Source organism: Cyrtonyx montezumae, unplaced genomic scaffold, assembly GCF_038088225.1.
Source record: "Cyrtonyx montezumae isolate F1298 unplaced genomic scaffold, pur_monq_1.0 scaffold_13, whole genome shotgun sequence".
Lineage (NCBI taxonomy): Eukaryota > Metazoa > Chordata > Aves > Galliformes > Odontophoridae > Cyrtonyx > Cyrtonyx montezumae.
The window spans coordinates 29,119,931-29,138,732 of NW_027071859.1; the positions used below are offsets into that span (position 1 = coordinate 29,119,931).

General features: G+C 35.8%; 1 protein-coding gene across 6 annotated transcripts in view; it reads right to left on the reverse strand.

Moving 5' to 3' along the window:
- The window catches only part of COL12A1 (collagen type XII alpha 1 chain), a 99,227-nt gene that overhangs the window by 37,376 nt on the left and 43,049 nt on the right, over nucleotides 1–18,802 (reverse strand). For all 6 annotated transcript variants that reach the window (XR_010621884.1, XM_065730908.1, XM_065730912.1 and 3 more), the window contains 21 exons: nucleotides 18,549–18,713; nucleotides 18,214–18,360; nucleotides 17,424–17,563; nucleotides 16,144–16,273; nucleotides 14,976–15,121; nucleotides 14,576–14,705; nucleotides 13,632–13,771; nucleotides 12,831–12,960; nucleotides 11,331–11,470; nucleotides 10,923–11,055; nucleotides 10,800–10,826; nucleotides 10,355–10,497; nucleotides 7,420–7,549; nucleotides 6,356–6,495; nucleotides 5,029–5,158; nucleotides 4,428–4,570; nucleotides 3,585–3,714; nucleotides 2,837–2,979; nucleotides 1,065–1,194; nucleotides 749–868; nucleotides 100–246 (listed from right to left, as the gene is read on the reverse strand). Coding sequence is in view for 5 of the 6 variants with exons in the window: in XM_065730908.1 (XP_065586980.1) it covers nucleotides 100–246; nucleotides 749–868; nucleotides 1,065–1,194; nucleotides 2,837–2,979; nucleotides 3,585–3,714; nucleotides 4,428–4,570; nucleotides 5,029–5,158; nucleotides 6,356–6,495; nucleotides 7,420–7,549; nucleotides 10,355–10,497; nucleotides 10,800–10,826; nucleotides 10,923–11,055; nucleotides 11,331–11,470; nucleotides 12,831–12,960; nucleotides 13,632–13,771; nucleotides 14,576–14,705; nucleotides 14,976–15,121; nucleotides 16,144–16,273; nucleotides 17,424–17,563; nucleotides 18,214–18,360; nucleotides 18,549–18,713 (2,784 nt within the window). In the remaining variant the exon portion in view is untranslated. The remainder of the gene's footprint in view (nucleotides 1–99; nucleotides 247–748; nucleotides 869–1,064; nucleotides 1,195–2,836; nucleotides 2,980–3,584; nucleotides 3,715–4,427; nucleotides 4,571–5,028; nucleotides 5,159–6,355; nucleotides 6,496–7,419; nucleotides 7,550–10,354; nucleotides 10,498–10,799; nucleotides 10,827–10,922; nucleotides 11,056–11,330; nucleotides 11,471–12,830; nucleotides 12,961–13,631; nucleotides 13,772–14,575; nucleotides 14,706–14,975; nucleotides 15,122–16,143; nucleotides 16,274–17,423; nucleotides 17,564–18,213; nucleotides 18,361–18,548; nucleotides 18,714–18,802) is intronic.

Below are 18,802 nucleotides of genomic sequence, written 5' to 3' on the forward strand. Positions count from 1 at the left end.
CAAACCTTCTGACACTAGCCAAAAAATACTGTCTTATCTACGTTACCTCAGACCAATAAAAGTATCTAGTGTGACCACAGTAAAATTATTCTGACTTACATGTAGTGCCTTGATCTGTCAAAGGTATGCTCATTCCAGAGTCATACTGCGCATAAACATTCACATCATAAGTAGTACTGGGAGACAGATTATGCAAGGTGTAGGATGTCACTTCCCCCACAAAAACCTCCATGGGCTCATTTGAACCTTGAATTGAAAGGAAGCATCAAGAAAATGCAGAGAGAAAAGCAAGTGAGCTACAAAATTATGTCTCTTTTAACACGTCATTAAGCATTAATCTCATTTCCTTCAACAAAACATGAATTTACAAAACACGAATCTTAGAACCTAATTATTCCTCCAGTACTCATCTCATGTATACCAGTTCACATTCTCGAAAGGACAAGTGATACAAAAGACAGAAAAAACAAGTCTGGTTTTTCAAGTGACTTCATCTAATCACTGGTTAGATTCTGTAGTAAACATCAACACAATTGAGTCTCTTTAAGTGAATGTATGAAACAGTGTACTTGGTAGTGCTTCTTACAAAATGCTGATAATAAGAGTTAAGCTTCCATCAAAATGAGTTAATAAAGGAAAGAAATAAATCTTTAAACACAAACATTTCATAATCCATATGATTTCTATTCTCCCGTTATCTACTCACTATTTTGAAAGTGCTCTACTCGGAATGAATGAGTTTTCTTACCCACAGGCTTGTATACAATTTTATAGCCAAGAACGGGGGATGGTGAAGGATCCCAAGAAACTCTAAATCGTGTATACCATTCATCAGTTATATATATATTTTGAGGAGGAAGCAGGCCAACTGAAAACAAAGAAAACCACTCCAATTTAATAGACTAGTGACTGTTTTTGAACCTCTAGAAACTTATATTGTAACTCTGTAAGGAAATAATAACATCAGAGAAGCCATCAACATAATGAGACCTTAACAAAGTTGCAGTGCTCAAGAAATCTATATCCTACATTTTTAAAGAATATTTTATATGAAAACAAATTACCAGTTCTTCCATTTCCAGTCAACTGTCCACCATCTCCATCTTCATACACAGCCACAACAGTTATTTTATATGGTGTATCTGATTGCAGTGGTTGTAGTATGACATTGTTTCTTATGCCAGGAACTGTTGTCTACAACATATAAAAGAAACATGCTAACAAACTCACAGTATTGTAACTGATCAGTTATGACAGTAACTAGAACTAAAAATTAGTTCTGATACAGCGCTATTTTTGATGTTCACTGCAGACAAAGCCATTCAGGATATTTCAAGAGTTATAGCCTACGAACAAATACTAGTCATTTTTACTTTAAAATATAAAGCATTGTGACCAACGTAAAAATATAAAACAAATTGACCCTTCAGTCCATACCCTTACAAGAGACATGGCTTAGTTATGGGACTCAGTAAGTAAGGTTGATGGTTAAACTGATGATCTTGAAGGTCTTTTCCAACCTCTATAGTACTCCTACACTTCTATGATTAGACTGAGATGCTGCATTTCCTCCCCCAAATTTCAGCACTGTTCCCTTACAGAAAGGGAAAGTCAGAGATGTGTTTGGAGATACAAAAAGAGAAGAAAGTGCTCCTAAAATGAGGAAGGAAGACAAATCCAGTCACACTACTCATTAGTTTTAGTTATAACTCTTCATTATCCTCATGGATACCATTTTCTTAGGAGGAACAAAAGCTGGTCTGGGAAAGAAGCTCTGAATATTCAGCAATGTAAAAACTTGCTTTTTCACGCAACTCTCAATCTCTTCAACTTCCTGGTGCAGATGTGCACTTTTGTTTCATTCCATTCAAAAGGCAGGCATAATCCAATAAGTGACTCTGCTTCATAAAATGACGATAAAGCACTGGAACTGTATAAATTGACTTGAGATATCTCAGTAGCATGTCCCAATCAACATCTTCAATTTTTACTTGAAAGATAATTCAGTTGTTCAAGACTTGCTATTTTTATGAAATGCCCAATATTTTCTTCAGAAAAGATGCATATTCATAGTCAGTTGTGTTCTGACTAATAAGTCCAACAGGGAATTCTCTACCAATGAATTTTCAGCGTGCTCTGTATAACATATAATCAGCTAGAGCATATAGAGAGAACTGTCTAAAATCTATCTATGTTACATTTTGGCTGGTGGCAGTCAGCAGGAATTCCATCATTGACCTCTATAGGATCTTGCCTTGGCTTTGTTATTAACACTCAGATAATTTTACATATACCAGATTTACCCGTGCTATCATTAAGCTGCGGGAAATTAAACACAAACACGACCCATAGCAAGATAGATGCTGAATGAAAGTTACCACTGCAATCTTACCAAACCTTGCCAATGCTTTTTTAATTAATAAAATGCAGACTTATGTTTATTCTGTATCTTAGCACACTGACTTCATAACGAATAGAGTTATGAAGTAACATATGATATAACAGAGTATGAAGGCTATTTACAGTAGAACACTGCCTGAACTCAATGTCAGGAAGCAGGCTCTGCTCAGAATCCTCTGATTAATGACGTGATTCACATCTTCGACAGTTTTTACACGGAAGTTGGTTAAATAAACTGTTGTGGTTTTTTTTCTTCAACTTCGTGGAAAGTAAATAATTTTATACAAACATTGGCTTTTCATCATTAGCAACAATGACCAAAGAACCCGCAAAATATCCAAAGTGCACTACAAGTAAAACAGGTGTTTTTGTTTTTCTGTAGCCTAAACGATCAACTGAGAACATACCGGTGCTTATAAAAGATTACAGCACTTACATATTCATCAATAGGATCTCCCACAGTGGGTGAATAAATGATTCTGTACTGTTGGACTGGCCCATCAGCATGGTCCCATTGTACAGAAAGACTATTTGTTGTCTCATCAAACACTCTCACATTCCTTGGCCCACTGCGAGGCACTAAAAAATGAAAATACAGATGGTATAACCAAGGCCTGTCGCATCAAAATGTTTAGATGAATATAGGGATTTAAAAGAGAAAGCAGTAAACGAATATCAGCGCATGAATGCCATAAGCAGTTCTTGTCCATTTCAATTCTGGAATTAATTTGAAATGAGCCGAGCATAAGGAACTTAAGTTGTCACACAGAGGTTTTGGTGTTTAGGCTTTTTCAGCACAACATTTTGAAGGCTGATGTGTAAAATTTTTGAGTACAACAGGGAAGACAAAGCACATTTTTTTCTATCCATCTTACTGTGTTCCTTTTTTCTGGAAGATAAATTGATATTTACCAGTAATCACATTTTAGAGAACAATTTTTAAACTCTTAAACATATATATTCAAATTAGTCTTCTTTCACCAGTGAAAATGAATTTGGTGATTATGCATGCACCCCAGTTTCTAGACAATATACCAGAAAGCCTCCCTAGAGGCCATAATTCAGATCCGTTTACTTCTGAATAGCACTGAATGGTTTACACAATTTGTGATTAGAATCAATGTTATAAATTCCTCACATATTAATCTTGACATAGATTTCACAAAAGAAGTGCTGGCGCTTACATGTTCTTCCCTGTGCTTGGCTTGGATTTCCTTCTCCATCAGCATATAGAGCTATAACATTTATTGAGTAAGCAGTGTCAGGAGTTAAGCGTTCCAGCATCACATCACGAGTGTTGGCCGGTACCACAATCTAAAACAGAAACAGAAAGCACCCATATAAAAATGTTCAATTTATACCATGTCCTTTAAAATGAGCAATTTAAACAAAATGTAGAAAATTCAGGAACTGTGTATTTTTTCAATTACAATAATATAAGTTTTAAATAACCAAATAATATTGATAAAAATTCAAAAGAGGGTACTACAGGGAAAATAAAATAAAATAAAATAAAATAAAATAAAATAAAATAAAATAAAAGATAAATGCATGAGGAACATTCATTCTGCAACTGGGAGAGGGGGTTGGTAGGTACTAATAGGTAGTACCCTATTGACAGGCTCCCACTCAGGTGTGAAGTAATATGCTGTTATATATACAGATGTAGAGTAGCAAAATTTGGCTTACACTTTCCTTATTAAACATTTCCTAAGAAATATTTGCTGTTGCTTCCTGACATTAGCATTAGAGATTGTCTTAGCTCACCATTACCTGCAGTAAAATAGAATATTCAATTCTCAATACTCAAGTGGGAGAATCTTATCTCTTATTTATTTATTTTCATCAATGCAAGTTTTCATTTACAATACACTTAAATCCTATAGGCACAGTGTTTTCAGCAGAGACCTTCCTAGGCAGACCATTGTTCTAAATTCAATAGTTTATTGTTATTTTTCTACACTCATTGAAGGAAGCAGTATTTTCAGCATACTTTCAAAAAATATTATAAGAACTAGATTACTTACAGATTCTGATGGTCTTGGGCCAGACAATGGAGAGTAATTAACTCTGTATTGCTGTACAGGACCTGGAGCAGGTTCCCATCGGACATTCATGCTGTTTGGTGTGGGATTGTAAACTTGAATATTTCTTGGTGTTCCTCTCTCCACTAGATCAAGGATAATTAAAATTAAGTTTAAGAAGCCTTCTTACATACATTCTAGTTCTACTTGAATTTTCAGTCATGCTCAAAATAAGCTGAGAAGTGTATCAGCCAAACATCTACAGATCTAAGAATCTCAGCATCCCTGCCAGGCAGGGCCGCTATTGGCACTAGAATTAAAATATTGCCATTGTGTGTAAGTAAACTATAAGTTACCTTCACAAAATAACAGTAGAGTTTGCCTGAGATAAATGAACTGAAAGTCTCCATTCAAATAAGCAAAGAAAACAAATAAGTTACAGAGCTACAATCATAAGCTATGCACACGAACAGAATTTGACCTTAGGAAAATTACATTTCTATAATTTATATAACTTAATGAGAATTACTCAATTTCTAATGATTTGAGCCACACATACACACAAGCAATCCAACATTTTATTTAAAAAGACTATTTTACTTACAAGTTCTCCCAGTATCAGATGTACGCCCACCATCTCCTTCTGGGAAAACTGGAACCACAGTTACAGTGTAAGGTGTGTTGGGCTCAAGATTTCTGAGGATAACATAGTTTGTATTTCCTGGCACTGTGGTCTACAAATTTAAAAAGAAAGTTGGAAATGGAAATGAAAAAAGTTCATTTTTTTTTATCTCCCTTACTACTAATACTTATGTTTAGATCATTACTACCACACAAGAGAACACATATCGCATTTCACTCTGGCCAGCCAATAATATCAAATTAGTTCTGATTTAATCCAAGAGATGATAAAATACAAATTTTGTTTATCACATCACTGAACATAGCAGTAACCTCACAATCCAGAATGGCAGGTTGCTATTTGTCTTACTTTAAATAACACACTGTTCACCTCATCTCATTTCTAAACTAGATGTGACAAAATCTTTATAACAGAAAAAAAATGTTGAAACTTGAAACAATAAATTTCATGGTATCCTCTAGAATTGGCCTTCAAGAAGATTCAAGTCTTGCGCACTCCTGTACAATTTCTTACAGCTGACTCACTTCTGATCCTGTTCTATTATCAGTAACAAGACCTACAGAAATATTTTTAATAACTACTATCTAGTAGCTCTGAGTCATTGTCACTTTTGAAATCAAACAAATAAACATTACATAACACCACAGCAACATAATGACAGAAAGTAATGAGCAACTCTGCAAGTAAAACTCTATTTTAAGCATTTAAGGGATACTTTTTATCAGTAGCTTTCTAGATGCTCATTAAATACTGGTAAATTCACATACACTTTATTTAACAGGCACATTAAATTGCACAGATGTGGAAAGAATAATATTTTTCCAGTCTGCAACATGGGATCAACTTCCATTTCAAAGACTGATTTAGCTCATTAGGAATGAAGTAATCTTAGAAGATTAGAGAGATCCCACATGCATTTTTCTACTCTCACAAATACTGTCCCAGATGTCTGCCTACTGCCACAGCAGTAAAAATGGACAGAAATAAGGTCTGTACATCTTCAAACCAGCATTATGGTCATGCATATTGCCCTAAGAATTACCAAACAAAAAGCTGTGTAGTATAAAATCTGTGTGCTAAGAACTAATCACTGAAGGTCAACTATGTAAAATCCAACATCAGTACTGGAGTAAATGTCTTTCACAGAGGTGCTCTGCATTTGCTCCAGAGTAGCTACAAATAGAAAAGCCAGTGTTTAGACAAATAAGACCAAGCTCATTCTATAGCATTTCCCTCACTACCACCATCAATTGCAATTTATTTGAGACAGTGAGCAAGAAGGATTTACCATTTCTTCTGCATCTCCAGCTGTGGGTCCATAAAACACTTTGTACTGGCGAGGATTTCCTTCTGCATGATCCCATCGAACATTCAGAGTACTTGTGGTTGGGTCGTAAACTAGCATGTTCTTCACAGTAGTGAGAGGTTCTGAAAAAGAGAAATAAATCATAAATGTGAGGCCAAATTCTCTTACTCTATGCTATCATATCATGTCCATGCAATGTCTCATTAGGAAATTTAAAAAAATAGCAGGTTTACTAGTTCATGTCAAATGTTTTCTTCATTAATCTTAATATATGAGACTCAAAAAAAAAAAAAAAAAGCATAGATCATAGAATCATGGAATGAATTGTGTTGGAAGGAACCTCAAGAATCATCAAGTTCCAACCCTCCTGCCACAGGCAGGCTAGCTAACCACTAGATCAAATACTAGATCAGATTGTCTAGAGCTCCAACCAGCTTGACCTTAAATACTTCCAGGGATGAGGCATCTACAACCTCTCTCTAAATCTCCCTTTCTGTAGTTTTAAACCACACTCCCTTGGCCTTATCATTATCTACCCACGTAGAAAGGTATTTTTCCTCATGTCTATAAACTCCCTTTAAATACTGCAAGGCTGCAGCAAGGCCTCCCCGCAGCCTTCCCTTCTCCAGGATAACTATTTAAAGAAAATTATAGTAAGAAAAGTTTATTTCTGGATATTATTTTAGAAATATACATTTATTAGGATTGTTTTCCCAATTTTTCTCCAAACGTGTTGCTACATTTGACGTTCCACAACAATTTCAAAAATAAACTAGGTACAAAGTAATAAGTAATTTCATTAATTAATATACAATTACTTATCCAATTAAGTAATTTAAAAAATAGTGCTTTGTTTTTTATACCCAAAGTGCTGGTAGCAAATCACTCAGTGCTTTCTATAATAGGACGAAACAATCATAGAAATCCACCAAAGGGCAAAAAACAAATAAACTTGATGAGTTTCACCACACTGACATTTTATTGGCTGATTTGAAAAGCAGTATGTCACATTTGTTTCATATCTAACAAGATCACATGTTACTTACTGGTTCTGCCTCGTCCTGTCATTCGACCCCCTTCACCATCCACATACATTGATGACACAGTAATAGCATATGGTGTGTCAGGCTGCAGTTTCTGTATTACTACACTGTTCTGCCTCCCACCAACCATGGTCTGAAGCAAAACAAAAGAAAAAGATTAAAACACTTTTTATGCTACTTTTGTATGCTTACCATTATAGCTAACAGTAATCATTCAAGGTTGAGTGGAAAACACTGTGATATATGATATAGTCTAATCCTCTTGTGACTGAAGCTAACAGTAAGCACTGAAAAACATTTTCAAACACTGTCATATTTATCTTAGCAAATAGAGACAGAGTCTGGTGCTATAAAACCAGTATTCTTTAAGGTCTCCAAACTTGCAAGTCACCGCAATTACACATTAACTTAATTAGAATTAATTAGATAAATTAAATAAACTTTTTATTTCTACTCAATTGTCCAAAACTCATTTCAAACCATAAATGCTTTCAGCCTCCCATTGTGGCTCCCTTCATATTTTGGCATCTATTTGCCTTTCAAAATCTGTCTCTAGGCAATCGTGATGGTCTCTGCAGTTTAGTACATATTTTTTGCAGTTGTATTCAAATCACCTGTGGTCTCCCCTGATGCCAAGGACATCAGACGTCAGACAAGTCTTAAAAAAACAATAAAGAGCTTCTAGAAATTCAATTTTGAGTATTTCAGTGGGACAGTGCTACAGCAACAGCAGTTTAATCAAATTTCACAGTGACCAAAAAAAGCAGACAAGTAATTACTATCATATGACTGACAATTATTTGCAGACAGGCACTAACATGCTATGAAGAGAGCAAGAATGTTCTGCATGCATTCCTCAGAAGGAGGTGTTTTCTCCAGCTGCCACTGCTGGACGCTATCCAGTTGTGAATAATTAAGTCATTAAAATTAAGTCTATTCTTTGTCACAGCTCAAATTTTCACAGAATGCCCTTTTTCTCCACTTCAGTAGCAGCAAGTATTGATATTAATTAATCTTGCTGCTTTTCCTTATTTTAATGATTTCCCACTACCATTCAAATCCTCAGCTCATTTAATTGCTTAATTACTTCAAATAAAACACAATTTTTTCAGAAAAGGGTAGAAATGGGCATGTAAGTATACAACTGATTCAAAACAATCCTAGATATGCTTCTGAACATGGTGATCTCCAACTGCAGGAACAAGCTAAATGCACATGGTTTTCATCCGAGACGATGAGTCATGTGGCAGTAACCACAACAACCTCCCAGTGCAGAATAGGGCATCTTTAAGTAGCAGCTGATTCTGATAAACAGGCTGAATGAATTAACATTCCCAAGCTGTGTTTCTTGGACCACAGGTAATCAGCACAGTTCTTGCTGATGATGCAGGAGAAGTTGGCTGATGATACGGTTCTGGCTTTCCCTTTCATTACAGCTGCTTGACTATATTAAAAGACAGTAAAATACTTTAAACTCTCCTTCAGCATGTTTCCCATGGATTCATTTTTTCAGTTACAATTTCTTAAAAATTATGCTATTGCCAGCATGGTAAGTGAAAATACCACACAATTCTGTTGTTCAATAGTGCATGAAAGGCAAGACTATGGAGGTAGCCATGGTAGTTTATATTGTTGACTGTTGGGATAATTCATAGATTCATAGATACATTAGGTTGGAAAGGACCTATAAGATCATCTAGTCCAACCATCCTCCTATCACTATCCCTACTCAACTACTAAATCAAATCCCTTAGCACCTCATCTAAACGCTTCTTGAACAGCGCTAGGGACGGTGCCTCAACCACCTCCCTAGGCAGGCCATTCCAGTGCCTGACCACTCTTTCAGAAAAGAAATGCTTCCTCAGGTCTAATCTAAATCTTCCCCGGCGCAACTTGTGGCCATTCCCTCTCGTCCTGTCATTATTTATCAGGAAGAAGGGGCCCACCCCCTCCTCACCACAACCCCCCTTCAGGAAGTGGTAGAGTGCAATAAGGTCTCCTCTGAGCCTCCTCTTCTCCAGACTAAACAATCCCAGCTCCCTCAGCCGCTCCTCATAAGACTTGTGCTCCAGACCCCTCAGCAGTTTTGTTGCCCTTTTCAAATAATTACGTATCTGTGACTTGTATGTGCTGATTAGTGTTTTGAAAGTAGTGTCCTATATTTTATTACGTTGGCCCATGAGGTCAGAGGCAAATACTGGTAATATGGCAGTAGAGGCTGAATGTTCCCACCAATATTCCATTACATGTTGTTGCGCTGTGACAGATGGCAGCAGAGGGGCAGTCTGACAAAATAGTGTCTTACATGGAAGTGCATATGAAGCAAAGTTCTGTCATTGAATTCCTCCAAGTGGGAAAAAATGGCAGCCATTAACATTCATCAGCACTTTCTGAATGTTTATGGGGACCAAACAGTGTATTTGAGTACAAAGAGACAGTGGTGATGTGTTTCAGCAGTGGCAACAACAGTAGGTCCCCTCTGCTTGTGGAGATTTTCACAAGCACAGCATGCAAGCTCTTGTTCATCCCTGGAGAAAATGCATAACTAATGGTGGTGACTGTTGAAAAATAGTCTTTTGTAGCTGAGAATTTTCTCTATCAAATAATTTTATTGTGCTCTTTCTACCTGTTGCAATCTCAATGGAAATAAATAGGAGGCGATATTTTTGGATCAACCTACATAGCTAAAGCTGAAAATTATTTGATTTCGCACACACACAAAAAAAAATGCTGTATCCAAAACTGTTGCTCTCTAAAGAATATTCTTCCTTGGATTAGAAAGCAGAGAAAGAAAAGTGTGAGACTATATACTTAATTACTAAAATTACATTCTCATCTAAAATGTTATTAACAGCAATGCTTTGTAAATAGATTATTCTAAGTGAGCAATTTGTAGAACTACCCCTTAAGATAATGACAGGACTCCAAAATTACTTACCGACTGTTCTGGGCTATCTCCATTGATAGGCTGGTAAATGATCTTGTATCTCTGCACTCGACCACTGGCAGGATCCCACTTTACAGTCAAACTGTGTGAGGTTGCATTGTACACCTGAAGATTTCGTGGGCCACTCTTTGGGGCTGAGAAAGGTAGCAAAGAATCAACACATAATTCAAGCAAAAAGCAAGGACGAACACATCATACTTCCAAGTTCTGCATGACTGCCAGACCAAGAGCAGAATATATTAAGACCAAGACAACATAAACTGCATTGTTTGTAAGATAATAAACATGTGGTAATCTAGTGTTTAGTATTCTTCCAAATACACAATGCTATTCATTAAATGATCTCAGATTTTAATGTCAACATTCTCCTCAGTTTAGAAAAAGGTATCTGTGAGTTTTCTTTCAAAATACCATACCTGGAAATTCAGATTCTTACCTGGTGTGGTAATAGGCACCAATGGTACTAGAAAAAAAAAAAAAAAACAACAGAATGAGCATTCAATATTACTGTATATGTATGCTATGAATAACAACATGCAGAAAACCTTTAATTACTTACATGTCCGTTCACTGCCAATCAAGTCATCACTTTCTGATTCATCAGGATAGATGGCAGTAACTGAGACTTCATACAATGTATCTGGGTTCAGATTTTCAAAGAGTAGACTGTTGACATCTCCATTTACAATACTCTTGTGGGGGAATTTAAAACAAAACAAAACAACAAAAAAAAACCAAGAAATAAAGAAGAGAAAAAAGACAAAGAAAGGGATCTATCTGAGTAACTTTTAAAGCAGTAACAGCACTACAGATAGCTGTAAACGTGTGTTCTTTGTCTATTTACTGAATTTTAATTGGGCACAACAGGACCCCTTGCAAGATACAGACCATTTATTATTTAAATTTCTGAATTTTAAAACATACCCCATAAGAGACTGCTCCCAAAATCTACTGTGATTACTCTTACCTCCACTTTTTCTGATCTACCAGAGGGTCCCCAGGTTATTCTATAGAGAGAAACATCTGGAGCTCCATGATCCCAAGTTCCTCTGAAACTGTTCTTGGTTATCTCTGTGATTCTCAGATTGACTGGTGATGGCACAGGCTCTGTTGCAAGAAGAGGAAAAATATAACTACAAAATAAGGTTAAATCAAAGAATTTCACAAAGAATTTGGAAAATTATGCACAAGATTCAAATCTTGCTTAGCAAGACCACAACAAAATGCTTTGGTAAAACCCAGCCCACCCACACTAAGTAAATTGCCCTTCATAATTTCACAACACCAGGTCATCACCTGATAAAACAAACAGTGCTATTGACCTCAGAACAACTCACACGCCCACTTGCAACAGTTGAAGTCCAAGCTCTTACACTTTGTAGTTAGAATGAGTAACTACGAACTCCCACATACAGAGGAGGAATTCCAGCATGAGTTTCTCCCAGACCTTAAAATTTCTTATTTAAGCCAAGCGAGTAATGACTGAATTACAAAACTGCATTAGACAGAATTCACAGAGGTTAACCGTAGGTTAAGGAGGAAAAAGGTTACAGCTACTGAGAAGAAATCAGTAAAGAAGTAAACCCAGAGAATTAAACTAAACACAAGTTTTGGCTAATTTTTTCCTCTTTTTCTTTATGCACTCAGATAAAACAGCAGCTAGAGACTACAGGCGCACACAAAAGCAAACAAACAAAATTTTAAACACACCAAGCTTCCAAATAAGTAAATAAATAAATAAATAGGAAAAAGGGAGGAAAAAAAAGAAAAGAAATGAAACAGAGCATATTTTTTATTTTTTCCACATCATAGTGAAGGTCAATGATAAGTTAATGCTGCTCATTTCTGGTTCTGCTTAACTGCATTCATAAGACTACATCAAGATGAAAGTGTTGATGTCAGCTTGCTCTTTTCAGTTTGTCACTTCTCTCACACAGATACGTAGTCTGTGCAACACTGCTTTTTCATGTCTATCTCTTGTCATTACTGAACTGCTGCCTTTATGATTCCCTGAATAACATCTCTAAAAGTACAGCCTGATTTATCATTCCATGTACAAAAACTCTGGTATCAGAAGCATATCTCTTTAAACCTCTAGCACGTCCCAGTTTCCCACTTACTTTCCAAGATTTCAAATAACTGCAGAGTCTGACAAAACCTTTCCTCTGCACCCACAGATTCTCACTAATTCTAGCTCTATGGTTTTCCCTTCAGCATCTTAACATGAAAACTGTAGCTTCAGATGCTGCTCTGTTCCCTCTTTGAAGACTGCAGCTTCACTGTTAGCTGCAGTAAAACACAATTCACCCGAGATTTCCAGGGGTTATTATACTGTAAATAATGCTAGAAGTAAAGTATTTCTCAGACAGATGAAATTATGTCTCCACCTTAACATAATAATATATTGTAACACATAGAACTAGAATTAACATAAATATAACTAAAAGAAGGGTAACCAAAAACTTACGAGTGACAGCCTCAGCAACTATTGGTAGAGACTCCCCTTCATCATACACAGCAACAACTTTCACATTATACAGTCTTTGGGAAGAAAGGTCAGTAAGAGTCGTGCTGGTTTTGAGTCTGTCAATTTCCATCTATGAATAAAAACAGTAACTTAAGAAATGCAAATTTTTCTATTTCTGCCTCTGAATTTGATTTCATGGTAGGAACCCTTGTACTGAAAAAACTGAAAAGTATCCTGCACATAATTTTGTCATTTGGCTCCCTACATCTACATATGAATACTGAACACTGTCTACTAACTGAACTTGTGAAGCACAGTCTTTCAAATGCTAGCTTGTGATTCTTTCACTGCTTTCATCATTCTGAAAATGAGGGTACAGAAAGCTTGCATATAACTGCAAGAAAGATATCCCTAACAATGCTCATGTGAGCTGCCAGTGGGCAGAGGGGCTAACATACCTTTAATCTACAATCATTTTCTCCTGATTGCAAGCTGTTCTTACAGCTTGGCAAGGTAACACTGAAGCAGAGAGCTGCAATGGCCATTTATCAAAGCACAGAAGAATCTCCAATCATTTTTTTCCTCTCTTTAAAAGAAGAAGGTGAAGAGGAGTACATAAAGAAATTAATCTCATGCTGATTCAGATTCCAAGACATCAATACTCCTTCAGCAGTAACCAAGAACTGATGTTCTCTGTTCTTAATGGAGGCTTGTAATACCACTTTTACTACTATTTTAATAACTCAGCTCCTCAATATAAAACCATCTTCAAGCATTTGCAAAAACATTCCTTCCCATTACCTCCTTTACATCAGCTTCATCAGCTATTTTGTATCTTATGATGTATTTTCGAACTTTCCCAGGGGCAGGATCCCAAAGGACATTCATGCTGCTGTGAGTAACATCCCTAATTGTCACACCTCTTGGTCCAGGCAGAGGTACTGTAAAAATAATGACAGTAGTAAGTGAAAATGCTATTCCCAGAAGGAATTAAACTATTTTCATACACTGCACTGAAATTGAGGCAATTATTTTCCTATAAGTTAATTGCTCTGGCCATTAGATGAGAGCTGTAGAACATCCTGCCCCAACATTAAGCAAAACAGCTAGAAACAAGTAGCTTCATGTCTGTAAACTATGGGCACAATACTGAAGTATCAGAACTATCAGAGATTAAAAACATAACCTCAGATGTTCAGTTAGGGGCTTAACATTTTTAAGTACATAAGAATAATAGTACAAAATGCATCATGTCCAGAAACATGCTTCTTGCAATAGGAAATCTTTAAGGAAAGATGTTTAAAGAAAGGTAAGCAATGTGTAAGCCATGTTTAGATCAACTTTTCACTTCGTAAGGTATGTTTTTTTATCCTCACTTAATATTTCCAATTTTATTAACATTTGGGAAACCCTTGCACTTTCTGCATCTCAGAGAATGTCTCTAAAATTGTATTTTACTGCAGTTCTAAATGCAAGCAAAAATGCATTTTTCCAAAAACATTATAACACTAGAATGTCATTATTGAAGGAAAAAAAAAATTTCCTCTTTTTAATAGTAGTTATCTTTCACTGAAATTACCCTTAAGATCTTTTGGAAACATAAGAGCGATGTAAAGATGCATGAAATATGGAAAAGATGATCTTCTTAACTAAACAGAATACATAAAAACTTGCTGTATGAAATAAAATGAAAATTCAGTGCTTCTGAAGCAATAACAACAAAGCAAAAATCAAGATGTCCATACATGTCACTTCCTGGGAGGTGAGTGGGTCACTGGTGATATCTCCAAACAATACATAAGCTGTTAAAGTGTACTCAGTATTGGGGATGAGGTCTACCAGCTGAACCTCATTCACTGATGGTCCAACACGCATCTGCACATGAAAAATAACACATCATGTTTAAAAACTGAAGATAGCAAAAGTAGAAAAGCAAGCAATGATTTAACTTCAAGGGAATTTTGTTTGTGAGATTCACAGGATATTTACAGCTTCCTGACTGATGTCATTGTATATGATATCCCAGTAAGTTCACTGCACTTTGAGTACTACATATCAGTCTCTTTTTGGCTATTATGATATAACAAGAAAATCCTCTTCAGTTTCTTTTGGTAGAGCACAGGAAGCAAAAACAAATTCTCTTACCTCTTTCTCTGTGGCTGGGACCGTGGCATTCACAGGCTCATATGTTAACAAGTAACCAGTAGCTCCATTGACAGGTTCCCATCTTACTCTCATGGAAGTTGATCCAATGTCATAAACATTCAGGTTTCTAACTGAAGACAGTGGGTCTGTCATATAAAAAAAAAAAGTATTAATTTTTTTCTACCTTTTCACTTTTCACATTTTTTTCTACCTTTTCACATTTTACATCACTGGTAGTACCACTAAAAAGATTGCACAAGGGCATCGGGATACATTATGGGTATCAGAAAAGTGATCTAAAAATAGTGGTACTTTAAGTGGTGTTTAATTTAAGAATGAAGCAATGGCCATCACATTTTGATTGTGCTAGAGATTTGCTATACACACAGCTAAAATTACGTTACAAGTCTCGCTGGAATACTTGAATATCCTAAAAAGCAATATTAACTCACAGAGATCACAATAAGAAACATTATATGACTGTGATCTGTACTTCTTAAAGAATTTTATGTACTTTCTTCTGTATTTCTCAGATTATTGAATAAATATTAAAAATCACCACAGACTTTATAAAACATTTACCTACTTTCAGGATTTATGACAAGCCCAATACAAAACAAAGAAAGAAGTCAAAGGAAACCCGAACAACTATATTCTTAACAGGCAGGAAAATCATCCTATGCTGCATTCAGCATCAATCTACCTAAAATTGATCATACAACTAACAGTAAAAACATAATGGTTTCTTAGAAGTGATGTTTTGAACAGATTTTAGTTAATCTAATCAAAATAGAAGTAATTCTAAATATTATTCTATCTGCTAACTACAGGAATTAACTAGTATGGAAATGAAGGAATATAGATTTGTATGTGATCAAATTTAGAAACTCTGCCTTGTAATTTGTTGATACTGCAGTAGTCTAAGATGACTTTACACCTGTGCTTTATGAGCCCAGAAGCAAGTTGAGATTAACATTTCTGTTTCTCTTTGCTACAGCCTTCCAGACAAGATCTCAAAAACTAGAATATCACAGTACAACTTGATCATTAAAATTAAAAACTTTGTTCCCTCTAAAAATAAATCCCATAGTGCTATAAGTTCTATTGGGCAGTTCTCTATATATCATTTTGTTCTTAACATGTTATTTACATTAGACTTCTAACTTACAAGTTATTTCCCTGCCGATTAGAGGTTCACTGCTTTCGTCTTCTACCACAGAAAACACGTTAACAATATATTCTGTTTCAGGTGTCAGATCTTTCAATACTGTTGTAGTTTCCATCCTACTTACATAAAACTACATAAAAGAGAAGGAATGTTAATGACAGTATGAAAAACTTACATAAACATGCCTCTAAAAAAAATAATTCCTTGTAAAACTTTAGAAATCATTGGTACAGAACTAAAAAAAACCTGTTGTCTTAATTTTCCTCATGTTTTACCTTACAGTATGCCATTATTACTGCAAAGCAAGCAGTAGGAATACCTCAGGCATGTACTTTACACACTGCTTTCACTCTTTAAATATACTTCTATATTACCCAACAACATAAAATAACATTGATAGATGCTACCTCTTTGGGAAAATATTTTAAACATTCAGGATAACCTAGGTGGTTACAACACATGCCATTAACACCACCTTGCAGAACAGAAATGCCAGCAGGATGTCAACCTGCAAAGTATGTGTACACTGGAATGGCTGCTCCAACCCAAATCACAGTCAAAATCCTAAGGTTATGTTTTGCTAAGTCCAAACTCTCCACAGGTCAGATTTGACTTAAGATTTAAAAGCTGCATACACATTCAGAGCTAGACACATAGAGATACCTTCATTCTTCTAAATACTACTCTGACTGTTTGAAGAGAATGAAGACCAATTCTCTGTCAAGGGTTGTCTCTTACCGGCTATTCATATAAAGAAGTAATAATCATAGCATGAGTTTGGTCCTGTACATTAAACAGCTGAATCTGTGTCTAAACAGATCCTCCAAAGTACCATCAAACAGTGTTAGCTAAGCACTACATCTCAACTCATATCACCGTCTTTTTTATTTATTAACCAGAAAATGTGTTAAAAGAACAGTAATCCTACCTGAGAGCACGCTCAGAAAAATGCAACTATAGATTTACTTAAACCACTATATTATAATAGAATATGAACAGAAAAGAATTACTAGAAATATCAATAAACTCCTTTTAATAAACACATTTTACTTCTGGATTAATGATTAATAAGGCCATTTCTATGCTCCTACTTTATGTATTTTATTTATCATTTATTGAAGCGTGATATTCTTGACCTTGGAAGTCTTTTTTCATTTACAAGTTACACCACACACATATTCTAGTGAGCAAAGACTTTAGAATGACATTCTAAATGACTTCCATGTAATGTGGAAGTCTCATGTTATTATGGATATCAGAGATGAACATTCAGTACTAACCTGTTTAGGGGGACCTCCAGTGGTAGGGTAATATTCAACTCGATATCTATCAACACTCTCTGGAGGTGGACTCCATCTCAGCCTGAAAGAACGAGGTGTTACCTCTGAAATAACTAGGTTAGAAGGTGGTGGCAAATCACCTACGAGTGGAAACAAGTTAAAAATGTATTAATTGATTTTATGTCATCTGGAATTGAAACATGAGATATAACAAGACCTGAGAAGTATTGTTTATGAAACAACAACAGCAAAACACAAACAATTCTATACTTTAGGCACTTGCTTACTTCTCTATTTCCTCAGGAACTCTTAAAACAACTGAGTAAAGACACAGACCATCAGCATACTCTCAGCAAACCAAACAAGCTTTGTCCTTATCCCACCTTTGATACCAGTGTTTCACTACAGAACCACTAGCCAACATTACTGTTCTTCCATGCTAGCCTTTGCTTTTGAGCTTTCATACATTAATACTCAAAAACAGCAGAGTTGCTAGAATTTTCCTTGTCGGATGAGTATCTTCAAAGAATTTGACACACAGCAATATAATTCCTGACTATGGGAAAAAGCAGGCATTTTCAGTCATGTCATGCTGTGATAGGCTTGACAGTCATTGTTAAAAGGAAAAGAAGAACCCCTGCAGGGTAGTTTAGGTGGTCTGAACAAATTCCTCACACTAGCAGCTGAAAAAACAGCTCTGGGCTACACAGAGATCCACATAATATAAAGAAATTAATAGCTCAAGCACATAAATGGAAAAAGGATGAACTAGATTGAAAATGGGATGTACCTGGACCTTTCACACTATTACACAGATTTGTAGTTACATCTTCAACAATACTAGCCAGAAAGGAGAAATCTGCAACGTTGTAGGCATGAATGTCATCTGGGTCTGTTGCAATCTGCTTCAATTCATTTTCATCCGCATTTTTAATACCTTACAGAGAAGACATGAAAACAAAAATTGTTAGAAATGACAGACATGAAACACAACACCATAAACATAAGTTCCTAAACACATTCTTTGAATACCCTTCTAAACACTAATGTGTTTCCACTTCCTTATACATTTAGCAGAGCGGTGGGAGGGAGTTGGAACAGGCCACCTCTTCATATAATACTCACCAATTGCATAAAGTTCCACTCCCTCATCTCTGAGTCTTCTTGAAGGGGTGACTACATCATCTTGAGATTTACCATCAGTAATGAGTACACCGATTTTGCGAGCTCTGGGCCTTAAGCCTGCATCTTGTTTGAAGTTGTTTTTTAAGATGAAATCCAAGGCCATTCCTAGCATGATACAAAGAGGATAATTATCTTCATAAACTGTTTCAACGTACTGGAAAAGGCCAGTAATTCATTCCAGTGATCTCACACCA